At 38.3% G+C, this 23,613-nt stretch overlaps 2 protein-coding genes across 2 annotated transcripts; one reads left to right on the top strand and one right to left on the bottom strand.

The window, feature by feature from the left end:
- Positions 1 to 7,190: 7,190 nt before the first annotated feature.
- On the bottom strand, positions 7,191 to 7,793 carry LOC139889286 (uncharacterized). The gene is made up of 2 exons (XM_071872248.1): positions 7,462 to 7,793; positions 7,191 to 7,380 (listed from the first exon to the last, which is right to left on the bottom strand). Exons 1-2 carry the CDS (start codon positions 7,791 to 7,793, stop codon positions 7,191 to 7,193), a joined length of 522 nt encoding a protein of 173 aa, XP_071728349.1.
- A 9,367-nt stretch (positions 7,794 to 17,160) lies between these two features.
- On the top strand, positions 17,161 to 18,442 carry LOC139892487 (uncharacterized). The gene is made up of 2 exons (XM_071875589.1): positions 17,161 to 17,477; positions 17,719 to 18,442. Exons 1-2 carry the CDS (start codon positions 17,161 to 17,163, stop codon positions 18,440 to 18,442), a joined length of 1,041 nt encoding a protein of 346 aa, XP_071731690.1.
- The last annotated feature ends 5,171 nt before the right edge of the window (positions 18,443 to 23,613 follow it).

The following is a 23,613-nucleotide window of genomic DNA, read 5'->3' as shown; positions in this document are numbered from 1 at the left end:
TGTAGTTATTGCCTACAAGTCTCTCCATACCATTGAACGTACCTCCATTGTTTACATTTGAGACTTCCATTTTTGATTAGCAAGAAACTAGTTTACACTTTGAGTAATTGCACACAAAGTTTAACTTAGGACTAAACTTATAACCAAGTTTATAACCAAGCTCTTGATACCATATGACAACAAATAACTTGCTAGAATAGAAGTGTAGTAAACAAAATATGAACTTAGAATACAACAACAAACAAATAGAGCCACTAAGACTTTTTTTTTTAAATTTAAAACTAAAAAATAGAAATTAAAAAATAAATTAAAAAATACAAAGATAAATAAATAAAATAAAATAAAATAAATAGATAAATATATAGATATAAAAAAAAAAGGGGGGGGGGGACGCCATGAAAATGGTAGAATTAGATTTTCATGGGGTTTAAAGCATGCCTAAGAATCAATTTAGGCTCTGAGCGGCAGTCAAGACGCCACTAAAACGACGCTTGTCGTTGCCTCAATAAATAGAGCCAAAAGACCTTGTGGACAGCAACTCGAGGGCATGCCGGGTGGAAGTTGTTGCGCAAGCAAAGAGCCAACCACCCTTAGCAAACCAAAAACCACTCATGCACCTTTACGGTAGACACCCCCGAAACCACCCAACTAAAAGGAACCAACCAAGCTCTAGAGCAAGGGAAGTCGTCCTCAGCCATAATGGTCCCAAGATGCACCGAGCGATGCGAATCACCTGATCATACATACATGCATACATACGTACATACATACACACATACCTAAACCTACATACACACCAGACATACCTACGTATATACATGAGACATACCTACGTACAAGCATGAAACATACCTACGTACATACATACATGCATAAAGCCATACATACAACCATACATACATAGCATAAACACCAAGTCCTACATAAACCTATTAGCAAAACATACATACATGAGTGAATATACCACACCTGCAGACAAGTAAAAAACAAGCATACATACATACCTACCTACAAATATACATACATAAAAAACAAACTCACATACATAAACGTGTGTAACTGCATCACACCTTCATTACAAAACCTACATACATGCTTGCATGCATGCAAGCATGCATGCATACATACATACAAACATACAAGAACCTACGTGCATACGTACAAACAACCAAGCAAGCATGCATACATCCAAAACCAAAGATACCAAAAACATACTCATTTAATAATATTAGTAACAGTACATAAAACTAATAAAAACGATAGTAATAGTAATACAAATAATAGTAATAATAATAGTTCATATAAATATTAATAGTAATAAATATTTGTAATACAAATACTAATACACTAATAATTAATAATAGTGATACAAAAAATAATAATAATAACAATAATAATACTAATAATTGTAATAGTAAGAATAATAACAGTAATAGCAGTAATAACAGTAATAACAATAACAATAACAATAACAATAACAATAATAATAATAAAAGTAGCCCTACTCAACTATTCTTATTCTAGCCCTCCACGCATCCCTATCAGAAGTCATGTCCTCGGTCAACGAAAGCTCCCTCATGTCGAGTCTTAGTCTATCCATCCACCTACGAGTAGGTCTACCCCTTCTCCTTACACCATCGACCGTGAGTGCCTCAACTCTCCTAACCGGGGCAATACGTGGTCGTCTCATCACATGCCCAAACCAACGAAGTCGTTCTTCTCTTAGCTTATCGATGATGCTACTGACTCCAAGTTTTTCCCTAAACACACCATTTGGGATCATATCTAGCATGGTTTTACCACACGTCCACCTAAGCATCCTCATTTCTGCCACCTCCATCCTTCTCTCTTGGGCCTTCGTCATTGGCCAACATTCTGATCCGTACAACATGGCAGGTCTGATTGCCACCTTGAGGAATTTCCCTTTCGATTTGAGTGGTATCTTCTTGTCGCACAAGACCCCTTTCGCTGCTCTCCACTTCAACCAACCTACCTTAATACGATGAGTCACGTCCTCGTCTATCCTCCCTGATTTGTGGAGGACCGAGCCTAGATATCTAAACGACTCTTGTGGGTGCAAGATCTGGTCCCCAATGCTGATGTTCCCTCCAATATTTAGTTCATCATCAGTCCTACCGAATTCGCAACTAAGATATTCCGTCTTTTGTCTACTGATCCGTAGCCCATTTTGTTCTAAGGCCTCCCTCCATTGTTCCAGCCTTCTATTAAGCTCATCCTTTGTTTCCGATACAAGCACGATATCATCGGAAAAAATCAGACACCAAGGGATGTTCTCTTGTATTCCTCGATACAGCTCGTCGAGGATCAAAGCGAAAAGGAAAGGACTAAGGGCCGATCCCTGGTGCAACCCTACTTCTATCGGGAAATACTCTGTGTTTCCCACATGCGTCTGAACGCAGGCCTTCGCCCCATCGTACATATCCATAATAGCTCTAATATATCTACTTGGGATACCCCTAACGTTAAGGGTCTTCCAAATCAACTTTCGCGGTACGCAATCATAGGCCTTTTCCAAGTCTAAGAAGACCATCTCTAGACCCTTTTGTTTCTCCCTATACTTCTCCATAACGCTTCTTAAAATATGAATTGCCTCCATCGAAGAGAGCCCTGGCATGAAACCAAATTGGTTTTCGAAAACCGTAGTTTCGCGTCGGAGTCTAGTCTCAATCACTCTCTCCCAAAGCTTCATAGTATGACTAAGTAATTTTATGCCTCTATAATTACCACAGATTTGGGCAAACCCTTTATTTTTGTAAATGGGGATAATCTCGCTGAGTCTCCATTCCGTAGGCATTTTATAACTTCTAAGCGTCTTATTGTAAAGACACGTCAACCACCTGACACCATCCTCACCTAGGCACCGCCACGCCTCTATTGGGATCTGGTCTTGCCCAACAGCTTTGTTTCTACCCATCTTTCGTAGTGCCGATCTTACTTCTTCCTGACTGATTCTCCTACAGAAATTGCTGTTCTGGAATTGTCCTATTCCCAAGTCCTGCGGGTCCTCTTGGCGCCCGGGTCCTTCACCCACGAAAAGAGATTGGAAATACCCTTCCCATCTTTTCCTAATTTCGTCTTCCTTTACTATGGTTTGACCGGCTTCATCCTTGATGAACTTGATGTTATCTATATCCCTCCTCCTACGCTCCCTAGCTTTAGCAATCCTGTAAATATCATTTGCTCCTTCTTTGGAGTCTAGTTTCCTATACAAAACTTCATACGCTTTATCTTTTGCACGGGCAATGGCCTTCTTAGCTTCTCTTTTAGCTTCTTTATACCTTTCTTCTGCCCTAGTTCTGTCATCACGTGTCCCGTCCCGACATGTAACAAGCTCCCTAAACCTCAGTTGCTTAAGTGCGACTTTAGTTTGAACCTCATCACTAATCCACCATGATTCTCTACAAGACTTGTGTCCTATCGATGTCCCTACTGCCACACCTAAGGTTTCCTTGGCGACATCTCTAATAGTTGATGCGAAACTATTCCACATCTGATCTGCATCCCCATGAGTAACAGTATCCATTACTGCCTTTACTCTTTCCAAAACAGATGCTTTGAAAGTTTCGGCTTTCTCTTCATTCAGATTCTTCCAAAGGATCCTAGGTTGGGCGGGTCTCCCTCTCCTAGTAACCCGTCTCTGCGGAACCAAGTCCATGACCAAAAGTCTGTGTTGAGTGGAACAGGTCCAGGTAGTCAGAGCTTTACAGTCTCTGCAGGTCCTAAGGTCCCCTTTGCGAAGCAGCAAATAATCAATCTGGGTACTATGACCTCCACTGTGGAAGGTTGCTAGCTGAGCTTCCGTCTTCCTAAAGAAAGAGTTTGCAACAACCAAATCGTGGGCAACAGCGAATTCGAGAATGGAGCGTCCTTCTTCATTTCGAACTCCGTACCTAAAGCCCCCATGGACACCCACATATCCGTCTGAAATCGTTCCTATATGTCCATTAAGGTCTCCCCCAATAAGTAATAGATGATCAGCGGGGCAACTCCTCTCAACTTCATCTAACGATTCCCAAAAGCGACTTTTTTCTTCTTCGCCTAAACCAGCATGAGGTGCGTAAGCGCAAATAACCATGTAAGACTCCTCATGGATAACTAACCTAACCGACATAATCCTATCGCTACACCTACCCACACCCACAATATTATCCTTATGACGGGGCCCTATAAAGATCCCTACCCCTTTTCTAGCTACTCTGGAACCCGAAAACCACAACTTGTAGTCACCAATGTCAACCGCCTCTTCACCCTTCCATCTGGTCTCTTGAACACACAATATGTCCACTTTACTCTTAAGTAACGTCTCTACAAGTTCACGGGATTTGCTCGTCAAACTTCCTACATTCCAACTACCTACTCTAATCCTAACACGAAAATCTCTACTCCCTCTAGACCTACCCGCCCCTAAGCTAGTAGGACATGACCTCAAGTAACCATGTGTATGTGACGAGTTAATCTTACCTTATTAACAACACACTAGTAGGAAAGAGTTACAAAAAAAAACCGAAATAAAAAAGCGAGCAAAACGCAGACAATAGTACGAGTGCAAAAAAAACTATCACTAATTAACAAAAAATAATAGAAAGAAAAGGCCTCAAACGAGTTACAAAACAAAAGCTAGATAGCAGGAAGGTTAAGAAAAAAATTTACACAAAGCAAGCATCAAAATGGAAGAAAAGGCAAGTAGCACGGTTACTTTAGAACACAAAATAAATAATGCAACACAGAACAGCAGATATATTATGTATATTATTATTATAATTATGATAAATATAAATATATCAAGTAGCAAAGTTATATATAATAAATATAGATAAAGATATATATAGTAAAGCACATGCGTAAAGTAATCACAGAGAGGGGAAAAGAGAGTTAACCGCCGGAGAAGTTAATCTCCGGTGACAGCCAGCCGTCGTCGGAAAAACAAAACTGTAACCCATGAGCCAAAAGAGATTACTTTCTATGAGAAAAATGTTCCTGAGCCAGAAAAAGTTAAGCCGTTGAAGCTCAATCGCCGGGAAACGCTTGAACAGTGGCCGGAAAACCACTTCCGGCAGTTGACTGTTGGTGGCGCGTGATATTCCAAACACCGGCAAGACCGATCTTGTTTTACTCGTTTTGTGATTGTGAGTCGAATGAGGGTGTTCGTGGCAATTAATTCTTGGAGATTTGATGCTTATTTTACACCCCAAAATTCTTGAGATGGTTATGGGGTTTGTACCGTTGGGACAACCAGAGGAGAGAGCTAATAGTTGTGCAAACTAAATGTGTGTTGTAAATGGTTTATCTTATTCAAATGGTTACAACTACACTTGCTTAAATACAAGATCAAGCACAAACACAATGATTAAACACACATATAAGCCACCTATTAAAGCTAGATGACACCTAACACACATGTGAAAATAAATCACATAACATGGGCAAAAGTATGCCAACAAGAAAGAAATACACCAAAATAATCAAAAGAAATCGGGTTAACTTTAACAGCCTGTCCAGATCTGCTGATCTGCTAGTGATGCGCCGCATCACTTAGAGATGTGCCGCATCTCTTTGTGGTGGTGCGCCGTATCCCTTTGAAATGTCGCATCTAAAACCTTCGGCACATTTTGGTGCATAGATGCGCCGCATCTATGAAGAGATGCGCCACATCTCTTTGTTTCACGTTTACCGAAATTGCCAAAATTCATACAATACATAGGTTGATTTTTAGTGGCACTTTGAGGTGCACTTTTAGTGACACTTTGAGTTTGTACCAATATTTTAACACTCCCCCTTGGTGCAAACTCCCAATCAACAATTCCCAACACCTCTCGAAACTCCATAAACTTGGTCTTCATCAAAGCTTTAGTAAAGTCATCATCCGTCTTTACATTTGTGAGCTTTATATCCCCGTTATGAACCTTTTCACGAATAAACCAACAAAGCATTTCTATATGCTTAACACGTAAACAAAAAATAGAATTCGAAGCTACCTTGATTGCACTTCCGTTGTCACAATTCAATTTGACAACACCATATACTTGTTGAAGTATATCACCAACCAATCCCTTTAACCAAGTAAACTCTTTTGGCTCCTTTTCACAATTTGGCTCCTTTTCACAATCTTTCTCTTGCTTGAGGTTTGGTTCCAAAGTAATCATGTGTTTTGACTCCCCCATGTTGGAATGCTCCAAGATACCCCTTGCATAACCCTTGTTAGAGATTAAAAATCTGTCTTCTAGCTTACCGGTTTCCACCCCTAGAAGACAACCAATCTCCCCCAGATTCTTCATTTTACAATGAACCGAAAGATCATCATTAAACCGAGCCTTGAACCTATTGATGGTTCCAAATGAGTTCTTTTTCAAGAGGTTAGCCCACTTACAAGTAACCAGATTATTTACTTCCAGCTTCTTATCAAACTCCCATGTTCCAATCTTCTCCAATGCACCATTCTCTTCTTGCATTGCTATTCTCCAATCTGGAGAATCTTTGGCTTCCTTGTAACTTGTCGGTTCCTCGAAAATGCCCCCTGAAGATAAACATATACATACCTTGTTGATGTCCATCTCATCATCATTGAAATTCCCGGGTTGTCTTTTCTCCTTTATTGATTTCCTTTCCTCCGGTTTGTCACCTGCTTCTCCATTTTCAGCATCATAACTCCTTGATTCTGAAATTTGTGAAGAGTTTTCACCATGAGAAGTTCCAACCGAATCATCAACTTCTATCGAAATACAATGCTCCCAACTTTCATCAACAATAAAATCCTTCTTGTTATTTGCGAAAAGAACACCATCAAAAATTTCCTTATCACAAAGGATAGTTTCATCACCGGTCATACAACGAGAGCTACCCAAATCAAAATCACATTGATTCGTCTTCATAACCATGTCAACGGTAAAACATTGCTCCCTTTTCACATCATCATTGTTGCTTGTGCAAGCCACGTTTGCTTTTGTGACTTTTGAACGACAAAATCTCTTAATATGACCAACCTTTCCACATTTGTAACATGTGGGAGGTTTCCTTCCTTTGTATTCACTATCATCATCACTTGACGACTCTTCCTCCTCTTCATTCTTCTTGCGGAATGAAGTTTCCTTGTCGTCTTTGTTGGATGAAACCTTCTTATTGTTCTTTCCTTTCGAGAACAAAACCGCATCGGACTCAAAACTCTTGGCCATTTACTTAGCCAAAGCTTCTTGATTAGTGAGAAGATTTTCTAATTCTTCAACCGAAGGTTGAGTAGCCCACCCTTGAATAGAGGTTATAAACGGGACATACTCCTTCTTCAACCCACGAATCAAATACCGACGCAAACGAGATTCACTAATCTTCTCTTTATCATCAATCTCTAAAATTTCTGCACAAATGCTTTTGACCCACAAGAAATATTCAGAAATTGTCATTCATTCTTGTATTGAAATTGCTAACTCATTTTCTAGGAATTGTAACCTTGCGGTGTTCTTCCTTGTGAAGAGTTTTTCAAGAGTGTCCCACACTTCCTTTGGCGAACTTATATCACGAACGTGTTCTATGCACTCTTTGCTAATTGATGTCCTCAATGCAAAGAGAGCCTTCCCACACTTTATCTTCCATTTCCTTCGTGATTCACCATGCTCAAGAGTTTCTATGGGAATAACGACATCACTTCCAGCCACAAGTTCCCATAAGTCTTGACCTTGAAGGTAAGCCTCCATACACATCTTCCAATACTTGTAGTTGTTGCCTACAAGTCTCTCCATACCATTGAACATACCTCCATTGTTTACATTTGAGACTTCCATTTTTGATTAGCAAGAAACTAGTTTACACTTTGAGTAATTGCACACAAAGTTTAACTTAGGATTAAACTTATAACCAAGTTTATAACCAAGCTCTTGATACCATATGACAACAAATAACTTGCTAGAATAGAAGTGTAGTAAACAAAATATGAACTTGGAATGTACAAACTAAATGTGTATTGTAAATGGTTTACCTTATTCAAATGGTTACAACTACACTTGTTTAAATACTAGATCAAGCACAAACACAATGATTAAACACACATATAAGCCACCTATTAAAGCTAGATGACACCTAACACACATGTGAAAATAAATCACATAACATGGACAAAAGTATGCCAACAAGAAAGCAATACACCAAAATAATCAAAAGAAATCGGGTTAACTTTAACAGCCTGTCCAGATCTGCTGATCTGCTAGTGATGCGCCGCATCACTTAGAGATGCGCCGCATCTCTTTGTGGCGGTGCGCCGTATCCCTTTGAAATGCCACATCTAAAACCTTCGGCACATTTTGGTGCATAGATGCGCCGCATCTATGAAGAGATGCGCCACATCTGTGAAGAGATGCGCCACATCTCTTTGTTTCAAAGTGGAAGTATGTTTTCTAAAATGGTCATCTAGACGTCGTTCTTTCGACTGAAATGACTACCTTTACAAAAATGACTTGTAACTTATTTTTCCCACTATAAACCTATAATTTTTCTGTTTAGATTCATAAAATAGAGTTCAATATGAAACCATAGAAATTTGATTCACTCAAAACGGATTTAAAATGAAGAAGTTATGGGTAAAACAAGATTGGATAATTTTTCTCATTTTAGCTACGTGAAAATTGGTAACAAATCTATTCCAACCATAACTTAATCAACTTGTATTGTATATTATGTAATCTTGAGATACCATAGACACGTATACAATGTTTCGACCTATCATGTCGACACATCTATATATATTTTGGAACAACCATAGACACTCTATATGTGAATGTTGGAGTTAGCTATACAGGGTTGAGGTTGATTCCAAAATATATATAGTTTGAGTTGTGATCAATACTGAGATACGTATACACTGGGTCGTGGATTGATTCAAGATAATATTTATCGATTTATTTATGTACATCTAACTGTGGACAACTAGTTGTAGGTTACTAACGAGGACAGCTGACTTAATAAACTTAAAACATCAAAATATATTAAAAGTGTTGTAAATATATTTTGAACATACTTTGATATATATGTATATATTGTTATAGGTTCGTGAATCAAACAGTGGCCAAGTCTTACTTCCCGACGAAGTAAAAATCTGTGAAAGTGAGTTATAGTCCCACTTTTAAAATCTAATATTTTTGGGATGAGAATACATGCAGGTTTTATAAATGATTTACAAAATAGACACAATTACGTGAAACTACATTCTATGGTTGAATTATCAAAATCGAATATGCCCCTTTTTATTAAGTCTGGTAATCTAAGAATTAGGGAACAGACACCCTAATTGACGCGAATCCTAAAGATAGATCTATTGGGCCTAACAAACCCCATCCAAAGTACCGGATGCTTTAGTACTTCGAAATTTATATCATATCCGAAGGGTGTCCCGAAATGATGGGGATATTCTTATATATGCATCTTGTTAATGTCGATTACCAGGTGTTCACCATATGAATAATTTTTATCTCTATGTATGGGATGTGTATTGAAATATGAAATCTTGTGGTCTATTATTATGATTTGATATATATAGGTTAAACCTATAACTCACCAACATTTTTGTTGACGTTTTAAGCATGTTTATTCTCAGGTGATTATTAAGAGCTTCCGCTGTCGCATACTTAAATAAGGACGAGATTTGGAGTCCATGCTTGTATGATATTGTGTAAAAACTGCATTCAAGAAACTTATTTTGTTGTAACATATTTGTATTGTAAACCATTATGTAATGGTCGTGTGTAAACAGGATATTTTAGATTATCATTATTTGATAATCTACGTAAAGCTTTTTAAACCTTTATTGATGAAATAAAGGTTATGGTTTGTTTTAAAATGAATGCAGTCTTTGAAAAACGTCTCATATAGAGGTAAAAACCTCGCAACGAAATCAATTAATATGGAACGTTTTTAATCAATAAGAACGGGACATTTCACTTAACACGTGAACAAAAAATAGAATTCGAAGCTACCTTGATTGCACTTCCGTTGTCACAATTCAATTTGACAACACCATATACTTGTTGAAGTATATCACCAATCAATCCCTTTAACCAAGTAAACTATGTTGGCTCCTTTTCACAATTAGGCTCCTTTTCACAATCTTTCTCTTGCTTGAGGTTTGGTTCCAAAATAATCATGTGTTTTGACTCCCCCATGTTGGAATGCTCCAAGATACCCCTTGCATAACCCTTTGTTAGAGATTAAAAATCCGTCTTCTAGCTTACCGGTTTCCACCCCTAGAAAACAACCAATCTCCCCCAGATTCTTCATTTTACAATGAACCGAAAGATCATCATTAAACTGAGCCTTGAACCTATTGATGGTTCCAAATGAGTTCTTTTTCAAGAGGTTAGCCCACTTACAAGTAACCAGATTATTTGCTTCCGGCTTCTTATCAAACTCCCATGTTTCAATCTTCTCCAATGCACAATTCTCTTCTTGCATTGTTATTCTCCAATCCGGAGAATCTTTGGCTTCCTTGTAACTTGTCGGTTCCTCGAAAATGCCCCCTGAAGATAAACATATACATACCTTGTTGATGTCCATCTCATCATCATTGAAATGCCCGGGTTGTCTTTTCTCCTTTATTGATTTCCTTTCCTCCGGTTTGTCACCTGCTTCTCCATTTTCAGCATCATAACTCCTTGATTCTGAAATTTGTGAAGAGTTTTCACCATGAGAAGTTCCAACCGAATCATCAACTTCTATCGAAAGACAATGCTCCCAACTTTCATCAACAATAAAATCCTTCTTTTTATTTGCGAAAAGAACACCATCAACAATTTCGTTATCAGAAAGGATAGTTTCATCACCGGTCACACAACGAGATCTACCCAAATCAAAATCACACTGATTCGTCTTCATAACCGTGTCAGCGGTAAAACATTGCTCCCATTTCACATCATCATCGTTGCTTGTGCAAGCCACGTTTGATTTTGTGACTTTTGAACGACAAAATCTCTTAATATGACCAACCTTTCCACATTTGTAACATGTGGGAGGTTTCCTTCCTTTGTATTCACTATCATCATCACTTGACGACTCTTCATCCTCTTCATTCTTCTTGAGGAATGAAGCATCCTTGTCGTCTTTGTTGGATGAAACCTTCTTCTTGTTCTTTCCTTTCGAGAACAAAACCGCATCGGACTCAAAACTCTTGGCCATTTGCTTAGCCAAAGGTTCTTGATTAGTGAGAAGATTTTCTAATCCTTCAACCGAAGGTTGAGTACCCCACCCTTGAATAGAGGTTATAAACGGGACATACTCCTTCTTCAACCCATGAATCAAATACCGACGCAAACGAGATTCACTAATCTTCTCTTTATCATTAATCTCTGAAATTTCTGCACAAATGCTTTTGACCCACAAGAAATATTCAGAAATTGTCATTCATTCTTGTCTTGAAATTGCTAACTCATTTTCTAGGAATTGCAACCTTGCGGTGTTCTTCCTTGTGAAGAGTTTTTCAGGAGTGTCCCACACTTCCTTTGGCGAACTTATATCACGAACGTGTTCTATGCACTCTTTGCTAATTGATGTCCTCATTGCAAAGAGAGCCTTCCCACACTTTATCTTCCATTTCCTTCGTGATTCACCATGCTCAAGAGTTTCTATGGGAATAACGACATCACTTCCAGCCACAAGTTCTCATAGGTCTTGACCTTGAAAGTAAGCCTCCATACACATCTTCCAATACTTGTAGTTGTTGCCTACAAGTCTCTTCATACCATTGAACATACCTCCATTGTTTGCATTTGAGACTTCCATTTTTGATTAGCAAGAAACTAGTTTACACTTTGAGTAATTGCACACAAAGTTTAACTTAGGACTAAACTTATAACCAAGTTTATAACCAAGCTCTTGATACCATATGACAACAAATAACTTGCTAGAATAGAAGTGTAGTAAACAAAATATGAACTTGGAATGTACAAACTAAATGTGTGTTGTAAATGGTTTACCTTATTCAAATGGTTACAAGTACACTTGCTTAAATACTAGATCAAGCACAAACACAATGATTAAACACACATATAAGCCACCTATTAAAGCTAGATGACACCTAACACACATGTGAAAATAAATCACATAACATGGGCAAAAGTATGCCAACAAGAAAGCAATACACCAAAATAATCAAAAGAAATCGGGTTAACTTTAACAACCTGTCCAGATCTGCTGATCTACTAGTGATGTGCCGCATCACTTAGAGATGCGCCGCATCTCTTTGTGGTGGTGCGCCGTATCCCTTTGAAATGCCGCATCTAAAACCTTCGGCACATTTTGGTGCATAGATGCGCCGCATCTATGAAGAGATGCGCCACATCTCTTTGTTTCACGTTTACCGAAATCTGCAAAATTCGTACAATACATAGGTTGATTTTTAGTGGCACTTTGAGGTGCACTTTTAGTGACACTTTGAGTTTGTACCAATATTTTAACACTCCCCCTTGGTGCAAACTCCCAATCAACAATTCTCAACGCCTCTCGAAACTCCATAAACTTGGTCATCATCAAAGCTTTAGTAAAGTCATCATCCGTCTTTACATTTGTGAGCTTTATATCCCCGTTACGAACCTTTTCACGAATAAACCAACAAAGCATTTTTATATGCTTAACACGTGAACAAAAAATAGAATTCGAAGCTACCTTGATTGCACTTCCGTTGTCACAATTCAATTTGACAACACCATATACTTGTTGAAGTATATCACCAATCAATCCCTTTAACCAAGTAAACTCTTTTGGCTCCTTTTCACAATTTGGCTCCTTTTCACAATCTTTCTCTTGCTTGAGGTTTGGTTCCAAAGTAATCATGTGTTTTGACTCCCCCATGTTGGAATGCTCCAAGATACCCCTTGCATAACCCTTGTTAGAGATTAAAAATCCGTCTTCTAGCTTACCCGCTTCCACCCCTAGAAAACAACCAATCTCCCCCAGATTCTTCATTTTACAATGAACCGAAAGATCATCATTAAACCGAGCCTTGAACCTATTGATGGTTCCATATGAGTTCATTTTCAAGAGGTTAGCCCACTTACAAGTAACCAGATTATTTGCTTCCGGCTTCTTATCAAACTCCCATGTTTCAATCTTCTCCATTGCACCATTCTCTTCTTGCATTGCTATTCTCCAATCCGGAGAATCTTTGGCTTCCTTGTAACTTGTCAGTTCCTCGGAAATGCCCCCTGAAGATAAACATATACATACCTTGTTGATGTCCATCTCATCATCATTGAAATGCCCGGGTTGTCTTTTCTCCTTTATTGATTTCCTTTCCTCCAGTTTGTCACCTGCTTCTCCATTTTCAGCATCATAACTCCTTGATTCTGAAATTTGTGAAGAGTTTTCACCATGAGAAGTTCCAACCGAATCATCAACTTTTATCGAAAGACAATGCTCCCAACTTTCATCAACAATAAAATCCTTCTTTTTATTTGCGAAAAGAACACCATCAACAATTTCCTTATCACAAAGGATAGTTTCATCACCGATCATACAACGAGAGCTACCCAAATCAAAATCACATTGATTCGTCTTCATAACCGTGTCAATGGTAAAACATTGCTCCCATTTCACATCATCATCGTTGCTTGTGCAAGCCACGTTTGCTTTTGTGACTTTTGAACGACAAAATCTCTTAATATGACCAACCTTTCCACATTTGTAACATGTGGGAGGTTTCCTTCCTTTGTATTCACTATCATCATCACTTGACGACTCTTCCTCCTCTTCATTCTTCTTGTGGAATGAAGCTTCCTTGTCTTCTTTGTTGGATGAAACCTTCTTCTTGTTCTTTCCTTTCGAGAACAAAACCGCATCGGACTCAAAACTCTTGGCCATTTGCTTAGCCAAAGCTTCTTGATTAGTGAGAAGATTTTCTAATTCTTCAACCGAAGGTTGAGTAGCCCACCCTTGAATAGAGGTTATAAACGGGACATACTCCTTCTTCAACCCACGAATCAAATACCGACGCAAACGAGATTCACTAATCTTCTCTTTATCATCAATCTCTGAAATTTCTGCACAAATGCTTTTGACCCACAAGAAATATTCAGAAATTGTCATTCATTCTTGTATTGAAATTGCTAACTCATTTTCTAGGAATTGCAACCTTGCGGTGTTCTTCCTTGTGAAGAGTTTTTCAAGAGTGTCCCACACTTCCTTTGGCGAACTTATATCACGAACGTGTTCTATGCACTCTTTGCTAATTGATGTCCTCAATGCCAAGAGAGCCTTCCCACACTTTATCTTCCATTTCCTTCGTGATTCACCATGCTCAAGAGTTTCTATGGGAATAACGACATCACTTCCAGCCACAAGTTCCCATAGGTCTTGACCTTGAAGGTAAGCCTCCATACACATCTTCCAATACTTGTAGTTGTTGCCTACAAGTCTCTCCATACCATTGAACATACCTCCATTGTTTACATTTGAGACTTCCATTTTTGATTAGCAAGACACTAGTTTACACTTTGAGTAATTGCACACAAAGTTTAACTTAGGACTAAACTTATAACCAAGTTTATAACCAAACTCTTGATACCATATGACAACAAATAACTTGCTAGAATAGAAGTGTAGTAAACAAAATATGAACTTGGAATGTGCAAACTAAATGTGTATTGTAAATGGTTTACCTTATTCAAATGGTTACAACTACACTTGCTTAAATACTAGATCAAGCACAAACACAATGATTAAACACACATATAAGCCACCTATTAAAGCTAGATGACACCTAACACACATGTGAAAATAAATCACATAACATGGGCAAAAGTATGCCAACAAGAAAGCAATACACCAAAATAATCAAAAGAAATCGGGTTAACTTTAACAGCCTGTCCAGATCTGCTGATCTGCTAGTGATGCGCCGCATCACTTAGAGATGCGCCGCATCTCTTTGTGGTGGTGCGCCGTATCCCTTTGAAATGCCGCATCTAAAACCTTCGGTACATTTTGGTGCATAGATGCGCCGCATCTATGAAGAGATGCGCCACATCTCTTTGTTTCACGTTTACCGAAATCTGCAAAATTCGCACAATACATAGGTTGATTTTTAGTGGCACTTTGAGGTGCACTTTTAGTGACACTTTGAGTTTGTACCAATATTTTAACAATAATTGCGTATTTTTTGAAATAAAAAATAGTTCGTAAAATCTTATTGAAATCATTACAGTTTGGATACATGTTTCTACTTTTTATTTTTGTGATTTACTAAGCTGATTTGGCATGAATTGTATGATTCTGTATATAACTTATTTGTGAAAGCGTATAGTTTGTCATAGCAGGCCATGTTCATTCTTATGGTAAAAGTTAAAAAGTATTTGGCATGCTTCAATCGTTAGTTAGTTGTGAGTTTTAAAAATGAAAGGTGTATTTGTTATTTTGCATTTAAAAAGACTAAAAAATAGCATGTTTCATTAGTTCGTATGTTTAGTGACTGTTTTGTGATAACTTGTTTCTTTGCTTCAACTTCTTTATCATCCTATGGATCGTAAATTGTTTTTTTTTTTTTTTTTGTTTTTTTTAAAGAAAACTAAAAACCCCCTTTTTGACATTGTTTTCATTTTTTATGGACCGTAAAGTGGTTTGTTTTGTCTTAATGTAGCTTAACAGCTGTTAGTAAGATGAAGAAATCTAAAAAAAAAAGGAAAAGCACAACTACCGGGTAATGTTGAAATTAATGTTGTTAGAAGATATTTGACTAATATGGTAGATTTTGATTTTCTTAATGTTCAATAAGGTATCTGAATTGTAGTGAGGCATGACTCAAGGGCATCAAGATTATTTGAGTCTTAAAATAATGCATATTCAAGAAAGAGAAATAGATATGATGTGTGTTGAATTAGTTCAAGTTTATTAAAGTTAGTTTAGTCGTGGAAGAGTTATGTTTTATATTGACTTTGTTTTGTCGTCTGTATTTCACTTTAATTTTTTTGTTGCGTCAAGAATAAGTGCCCAGACAAAATATATATTGTTGCAAAGAGTGAAAGAGGATTAAGGTAAATACTAAAGCATACAGTCTTATATGTTATGGCGAAAAAAATGTCATTTTTCTAAAGGCAAGATTTTATAGTCACTTTCTACTATAGTTGATGGTAAAAAGTTATGTGGTAAATGGAGTTAATCATAAAGATCTTCATATAAATTATCTTACACTTTTAACGATGGAAGAAGAAGTTTTAATTTGTAAGGGTAGAAGTTCAAAGATTTACCTTTTATTGTGTTAGTGTATTTATCATAAAAGATACGGAGTATGATATTTTTTATTTGCTTATCTAAAATCGTGACAACCGCTTTCAAATTACATGAAATAATCCTCATTTCCTCTTACATTTGTTTCATGATTTTTGCAACTATGAATATAAGGTTTTTGATTTGTGTTTTTTTCTTTCAACGACATAAGGTTTTTAATCTGTCTTATTGGTCTAATGAGTTTCCTTGACATTCCCTTACAACAAGGTAAAAGAGAGTCACCTGAATAAACAACCTCCAACTATCTCCATTAAACTCTGAAATTAAAATAGTGAGTGACACTTAGACGAAGAAGATGAAAATATTGCATCATATTTGCTGAATTTAAAGTGATAATATTCATAATTTTTTATTAATATTTTTCTTAATATTGTATATGTCTTTTTATCATAACACGTGAATTTACGGTCATTAAACTAAATTCTACATTATATATTTACTAAAAATATATTTACTAAATTCTTCCGTATATAAAATACCGATTCCGTATTGAAGTCCGGTTGACTACTAAATGGGCCATTTTCAAGCCCAATTATAAGACTTTGAACCCATCGTATATACTCTCTTTTAACTATTATAGAAAACAAATTTGTAATTCTTAAATAACGGTTTTTTTCTCAAACTGGTAGGTGCAGAGTACCAATTTTAATCAACGAATTAACGGTATTTGGCGCATTCTAACTCAGATTATCCATATTCATGCGCAAGATGGGCTCTTTAAAATATTAACTGTTCTTATTGTAATATTGTTGATTTGTATCATCACACCCATAACCTGTTCGATGAAATGCCCAAGTGAAATTTTAAAAAATCTGTTTTTGTATTTTCTGCGCAACCACCAAATATATTAGAATACAATCATATACAACATTTTCTGATTTTACTTAGGTTATGGATGTGGGACACTGCTACTTAGATGGGAACGCTGATGTTGTTGAGTTCTGTCCTCACAATTCGTTCCACAACGTATTAGCCGCTTCAACTTACACCCTGCAAGAGGGTGATCAACCTAGTAGATCAGGAAGCATATCTCTTTTCAATGTCGATATGGGACAAGTTTCATTGTTTTATAGGTTGAAGACAGCTGGCATCTTTGATATGAAATGGAACCCGGTGGGAGACAATGTTACAAGTCCGTTGCTTGCTCAGGCTGATGCGGATGGTTGTTTGAGGGTTCATCATTTACAAGACTCTACTGATAGTGGTACGTTAAGTTAACTAGGATAGATGGTATCAAAAAGAACCCAACTTTACCAAGTTGCTTATTTGGGTACTCAATGCTTTTTAATCAATCTTAAGGTATTAATGTTTTTTAACCACCAAACGGTTTTTTCACGTTGACATAACTTTGATTTTTGAACAGTTGTGGTACTACATTCTTCGGCTTTACCATCAAAACATTTTTTTTTCTTGTTGAATCACATGAGTGATATTAACAAATCTTGAAAGTGATGTAGGTAATGCGTTGAAAGAGGTACATAACATAAAAGTTAGTTCTTCCATGTGCTTGTGCTTAGACTGGAACCCATCGGCTACATCCATCTCATTGGGCCTTTCAAATGGGTCAGTATCCGTTATCTCTCTCGAAGAGACCAAAACGAGCATACTACAAGAATGGAAAGCCCATGACTTTGAAGTTTGGGCCACTACTTTTGACCCAGACCAACCACATATAGTCTACACCGGTTCAGACGACTGCAAATTCAAGGGCTGGGACTTAAGAAACAGTCCATCTGAAACGACATTTCAGAATTCAAAAGCCCATCAGATGGGTGTTTGTTGTATTGCTAAATCTCCTCATAATCCTTATACTTTGTATACTGGAAGCTATGATGAACACTTAAGAATATGGGATGTGAGATCAATTTCTAGACCCGTTAACGAAACATCGATCAATTTAGGGGGTGGAGTTTGGAGAATCAAGAACCATTCTGCTGTACCTGGGTTGATTTTGGCAGCTTGTATGCATAATGGGTTTGCCATTGTTAAGGTCAATGAAAATGAAGTCAAAGTAGTGGAAACGTACGACAAGCACGAGTCACTTGCTTATGGGGCTGATTGGTATAGAGGGACTTTATGCGAGGAAGAAAAAAGGGAGAAAACTATCGTTGCTACCTGCTCGTTTTATGACAAACTCCTTCGAGTTTGGGTGCCAGAAAGTGTTAAAATCTAATGCGAAATTCATATTTTCAAGGTATCCTTTGTTATAGTACATTTACCGACTGTGTTGTTTAATTTAAGATCTATATATTTTCATTTTAGAATGTTTGAACATTTGGTTGTCTATTTAAGATTATAAATCCCTTAAAGAATTGACCTTGTTATAGTTGTGAAAGATTTTTCATGCCTATGATAATTGGTACTAATTGTTTCTTCATAAACAGGAGAAAAAATAGGATATTGTTGAAATGATGTCATATTCTGAATAATTTGAAAAGGACAGATAGGGTGGAGAAAATATTTTTGGGTATCATAATTGAATTTAGATGAGGCTAAAGTGGTTTTGAATTTGTGTGGTTATAACCTAGGGTTTTGAGATAATATATAATTGGGGACTACTCTAAATTACTTGTAGGCCATTGATATTTGGAAGCATTCTAAATGTTAGGAAGAGAGGATCACCTAGACGTTGGGAGATACAAATTTGAGAGAAAAATAACTCTATTACTCACAAGAATAGATTCCACGAGTATTTACAAAACTCTAAAAAAAACTCTCAAACTCACACACACTCTCAAGGTTGTGATTACACTTTTATGAGTGATTTGGGATGATTTACAATTGAGGTTTGCATCTCTATTTATAGCTAAGATCTTATAGCGGTAGATAGGTGTGAACGAGGAAGGTGACGTGTGAACGTGGAAGGTTGGCGGCCGTCACCGTTTTCAACTTTGCTACTTCCACGTGGTGTTCAAAGAAGGCTAATTTGAACATCTAGAAGGTGGGCTTCTAGATTGTAGGCTGGAAACCTTCAATTCTCCCCCTCCAGCCGAATCCACGAACATTTTAGTTATGTCTCTGCATAACTCCAATTTCTCTCGAGTCACCACCTTTGTCAACATATCCGCAGGATTCTCCTTTGTATGGATCTTCACTAGTCTCAGCAATTGTCGATCAATTACCTTTCATATCCAATGATAGCGAATATGAATATGTTTTTACGGGAATGGTACATGGAGTTCTTGCTCAAATCTAGAGCACTCTGACTGTCACAATATACCTTGTACTCCTTTTGCTTGATTCCAAATTCTTGAAGATAACGCTTTAACCACAACATTTCTTTTCCAGCTTCTGCGGCAGCAATATACTCTGCTTCAGTTGTGGATAATGCAACACACTTCTGTAGTCTTGACTGCCATGAAACAGCTCCCCCTGCAAAAGTGTAAATGAATCCTGAAGTAGATTTCCTACTATCAGGATCTCCGGCCATATCTGCATCTGTATAGCCTTCCAAGAATGGATCAGCTCCCCCGTAACAAAGACATAGATTCGTTGTACCCTTAAGATATCTGAGAATCCATTTTACCGCATTCCAATGCTCTTTCCCGGGGTTGGAGAGAAAACGACTCACCGTTCCCACTGCATGAGCAATATCGGGCCTTGTACACACCATCGCATACATCAAACTTCCAACTGCTGAAGAATATGGTACTGAAGACATCTCCCCGATCTCTTCCTTGGATGAGGGACAAGAACTCTTGCTTAACTTGAAATGGTTGGCTAATGGAATGCTAACAGGTTTGGCATTGGTCATATTGAAACGTGAAAGCACTCGTTCAATATACTTCTCCTGAGATAGCCATAACCTTTTATTCTTCCTGTCTCGGGTTATCCGCATTCCCAAAATCTGTTGAGCCTGTCCTAAGTCTTTCATGTCAAAAGACTTCGAGAGTTCCTTCTTCAGCTGGTTGATCTTCGTTGCGTCTTTCCCTACGATCAAAATATCGTCTACATATAGTTTAAGAGCAACGAAATTTCCTTCAGAAAACTTCTGAATGTAGACACACTCATCTGCTGCAGTTTTCTTGTACCCTTGACTCACCATGCACGAGTCAAACTTCTTGTACCACTGCCTAGGTGCCTGCTTCAAACCATACAAACTTTTCTTCAGCTTGCATACGAGGTTATCTCCTGAAACCTCAAAACCTTCTGGCTGCTCCATGTAAATTTCTTCATGTAAATCTCCATGAAGAAAAGCTGTCTTTACATCAATCTGTTCAAGCTCCAAGTTCATACTTGCGACCAATCCAAGTATGACTCTAATTGAAGTCATCTTGACTACTGGTGAAAATATCTCATCAAAATCAATCCCTTTCTTCTGTTGGAATCCTTTGACTACAAGCCGTGCTTTGCATTTCACCACTTTTCCACTACCATCCTTTTTCAGCTTGAACACCCATTTTTTTCAGTGCCTTCTTCCTGCGTGGAAGTTCTACAATCTCATAAGTTTGATTTTTCTGCAGAGAATCCATCTCATCCTGCATTGCGAGCAACCATTTTTCTTTATCCTTATGAGTTACTGCTTCATGAAAACTCTCTGGTTCTCCATCTTCAGTAAGTAGAAGGTACTCGGATTCTGGATATCTACTCGATGGAATCTGACCTCGTTCAGATCTACGAACTTCTGGAATATTCTGAGGAGATCCACCATCATCTTGGCCTTGTGATGGTTCTGTAACGTCTGGCAGATGGGGTTGTGGCTCCCCCTGCTCAGCACCGTCATTTTCCTCATTATCTTCTACTTCTGGCATTTCTTCTTGCACTGAAAATTCATTTCTCATGAATGATTCTGTTGTTGCCTCTGGCACCTGAGCAGCAACATTTGTCTTCTGAGATATTGTGGGCTTTTCAATATCTTCTATTGTCTGGCTTTCATGGAACACCACGTCCCTACTTCTGATCACCCTTTTCTCCTTTGGATCCCATAATCTGTATCCAAATTCTTCATCTCCATAGCCTATGAATATGCATGAAGTGGTCCTTGCATTCAGCTTCTGCCTGAGCTCCTTGGATACATGTGCGTACGCCAAACATCCAAATACTCTTAAGTGAGAGTATGATGGGTCCTTTCCAGACCAAATTTTCTCTGGAACTTCAAAATTCAGTGGTACTGATGGAGATCAGTTGATCAAGTAACATGCGGCTCTGACTGCTTCTCCCCAGAATGGCTTTGGCAGCTTAGCCATACTGAGCATGCTCCGAACACGTTCCATGATTGTTCGGTTCATTCTTTCTGCTATACCATTGTGTTGAGGGGTACGTGGAACTGTCTTCTCATGTCGGATGCCATATGATCTGCAATAGGCATCGAACTGCCTGGAAGAGTATTCACCGCCGTTGTCGGATCGAAGACACTTTAACTTCTTTCCTGTCTCACGTTCGACCATGACATGGAACTGTTTGAAGTAATCGAATACCTGGTCCTTCGTCCGCAAGAAATATACCCACACCTTTTGAGAAGCATCATCGATAAACGTCAGAAAATATCGGTTGCCGCCAATTGATTCAACCTCTAAGGGTCCGCAAACATCAGAGTGTACCAGACTGAGTAACTCTGATTTTCTCGTTGAAGAGGAACTAAACGAGACTCTATGCTGCTTACCAAACAGACAATGATTGCAAGGATCTAGTGCAGCGTCCTTGTCTACATTGATAAGCTTCTTCTTTATTAGGGTAGACAACCCTTTCTCACTCATGTGACCGAGTCTCTGGTGCCATAAATTTTGTGAAGCCTCCTTTTCTGCAACATTAATGCTGTCTGTGCAAATCTTCACATGAGTTTTGTATAGTGTGCCACAAATGTGTCCTCGAGCGACTATCATAGCGCCTCTTGACAATTTCCATGTGCCTCTACTGAAATGACTATCATAGCCTTGTTTGTCTAGAGCTACCCCAGAAAGTAAATTCAGCTGAAGATCTGGCACATGGCGAACATCCTTCAAAGTGATTGTGCTCCCGGAACTTGTCTTTATCTTGACATCATCAATTCCGACAATCTCAGCGGAACTGGAATTTCCCATCTTCACAGCTCCAAAGTCACCAGCTTTGTATGTTGTGAAGTATTCCTTGTATGGAGTCACGTGGTAGGAAGCTGCAGTATCTACCACCCATTCTGTTTCTTCTCGTGAGACGTGAAGGCATGTCTCATCATGGGTTGAACAATAAGCTACCTCACCATAGATAGTCACTAATGTTTCTCCACCCTTGTTCTTCGACTGTGAACTGCTTTGATCTTGTTCCTCTTTCAATTTGTAGCAGTTCTTCTTCATATGTCCCTCTAATCCACAATGATGGCATTTATATGTTGGTTTTCTGTCATCAGCAGACCTGCCCCTGCTCTTGCTTCTGCCTCTCCATATATTTTTGCTACTCATTCGCTGTCTCCCCCGATTCTCTGTGACAAAGGCATGGGTCTGATCTGTGCCCATGTCCTTTCTCCTTGCCTCTTCACTGAATATGGCATCCTTGACCATTAACATTGTAAGTTTTCCATTCGGAGCTGAGTTGCTGAGTGTTACGACCAGCGTTTCCCAGCTATCGGGAAGAGAACTAAGTAGCAATAGCGCATGAACTTCATCGCCAAGAGGCATCTCTACAGACGATAACTGGTTGACCAAGCTCTGGAACTCACTGGTATGCTCGGCAACTGAAGTTCCACTTTTGAGCTTCATGTTGACTAAACGCCTCATCAGCAGGGCTTTATTCCGAGCAGTCTTGGCCTGGTACATGTCCTCCAACTTTTTCCAGAGGACATATGCGTCTGTCTCTTGTGCAACATGGTGGAAGACACTATGATCAATCCATTGACGGATCTGACCAATAGTTTTTCAGTTTGATTTCTTCCACTCTTTCTCTTTGGCAGAATCAGGGTTTATACCATTCAATTCAATAGGATCAAACAAATCCTTACAGCTAAGGAGATCTTCCATCCGAGGTTTCCACAGCGTGTAGTTTGTGGCTGTGAGCATAATCATAGCTCCCGAAGATGATGTTGACTCTTCTATGGACATTATCACCTTACAAATAATTTTTCAACACAAACGAGGTTGAATTGTAGAAAACAGATATCACCGTTACGTCCGGAACGGTTGAAAATGGTGGAATAGACACTTCGCTGCTTAAATTCCACTTACGGGGCAAAATTATAATTTTTATAAACTTCAGGGACCAAAAATGAAATTCTGAAAATTTCAGGGACCAAATTGTAAAATTTCAGTACTGCTACAGGGACTTGCTACAGTACTGCTACAGGAACTTGCTACAGTGCCGCCAACTGCTACAGTGAATTGCTACGGGGCTGCTACAGTTCTTTCTTCTCCGGCGAAAATTCCGGCACCGGTCGTC

The sequence above is a fragment of the Rutidosis leptorrhynchoides genome, chromosome 2, assembly GCF_046630445.1.
Source record: "Rutidosis leptorrhynchoides isolate AG116_Rl617_1_P2 chromosome 2, CSIRO_AGI_Rlap_v1, whole genome shotgun sequence".
Taxonomy (NCBI): Eukaryota; Viridiplantae; Streptophyta; class Magnoliopsida; order Asterales; family Asteraceae; genus Rutidosis; species Rutidosis leptorrhynchoides.
This window is presented reverse-complemented; position numbering and strand designations above follow the sequence as displayed.

Coding starts and splice junctions, on each gene's coding strand:
- LOC139892487 (XM_071875589.1), top strand. CDS start 17,161: ATGGATGTGGGACACTGCTACTTAGATGGGAACGCTGATGTTGTTGAG. Junction 17,478..17,718: donor GACTCTACTGATAGTGGTAC/GTTAAGTTAACT, acceptor AAATCTTGAAAG/TGATGTAGGTAATGCGTTGA.
- LOC139889286 (XM_071872248.1), bottom strand. CDS start 7,793: ATGGAAGTCTCAAATGTAAACAATGGAGGTATGTTCAATGGTATGGAG. Junction 7,381..7,461: donor ACAAGGAAGAACACCGCAAG/GTTACAATTCCT, acceptor GTGGGTCAAAAG/CATTTGTGCAGAAATTTTAG.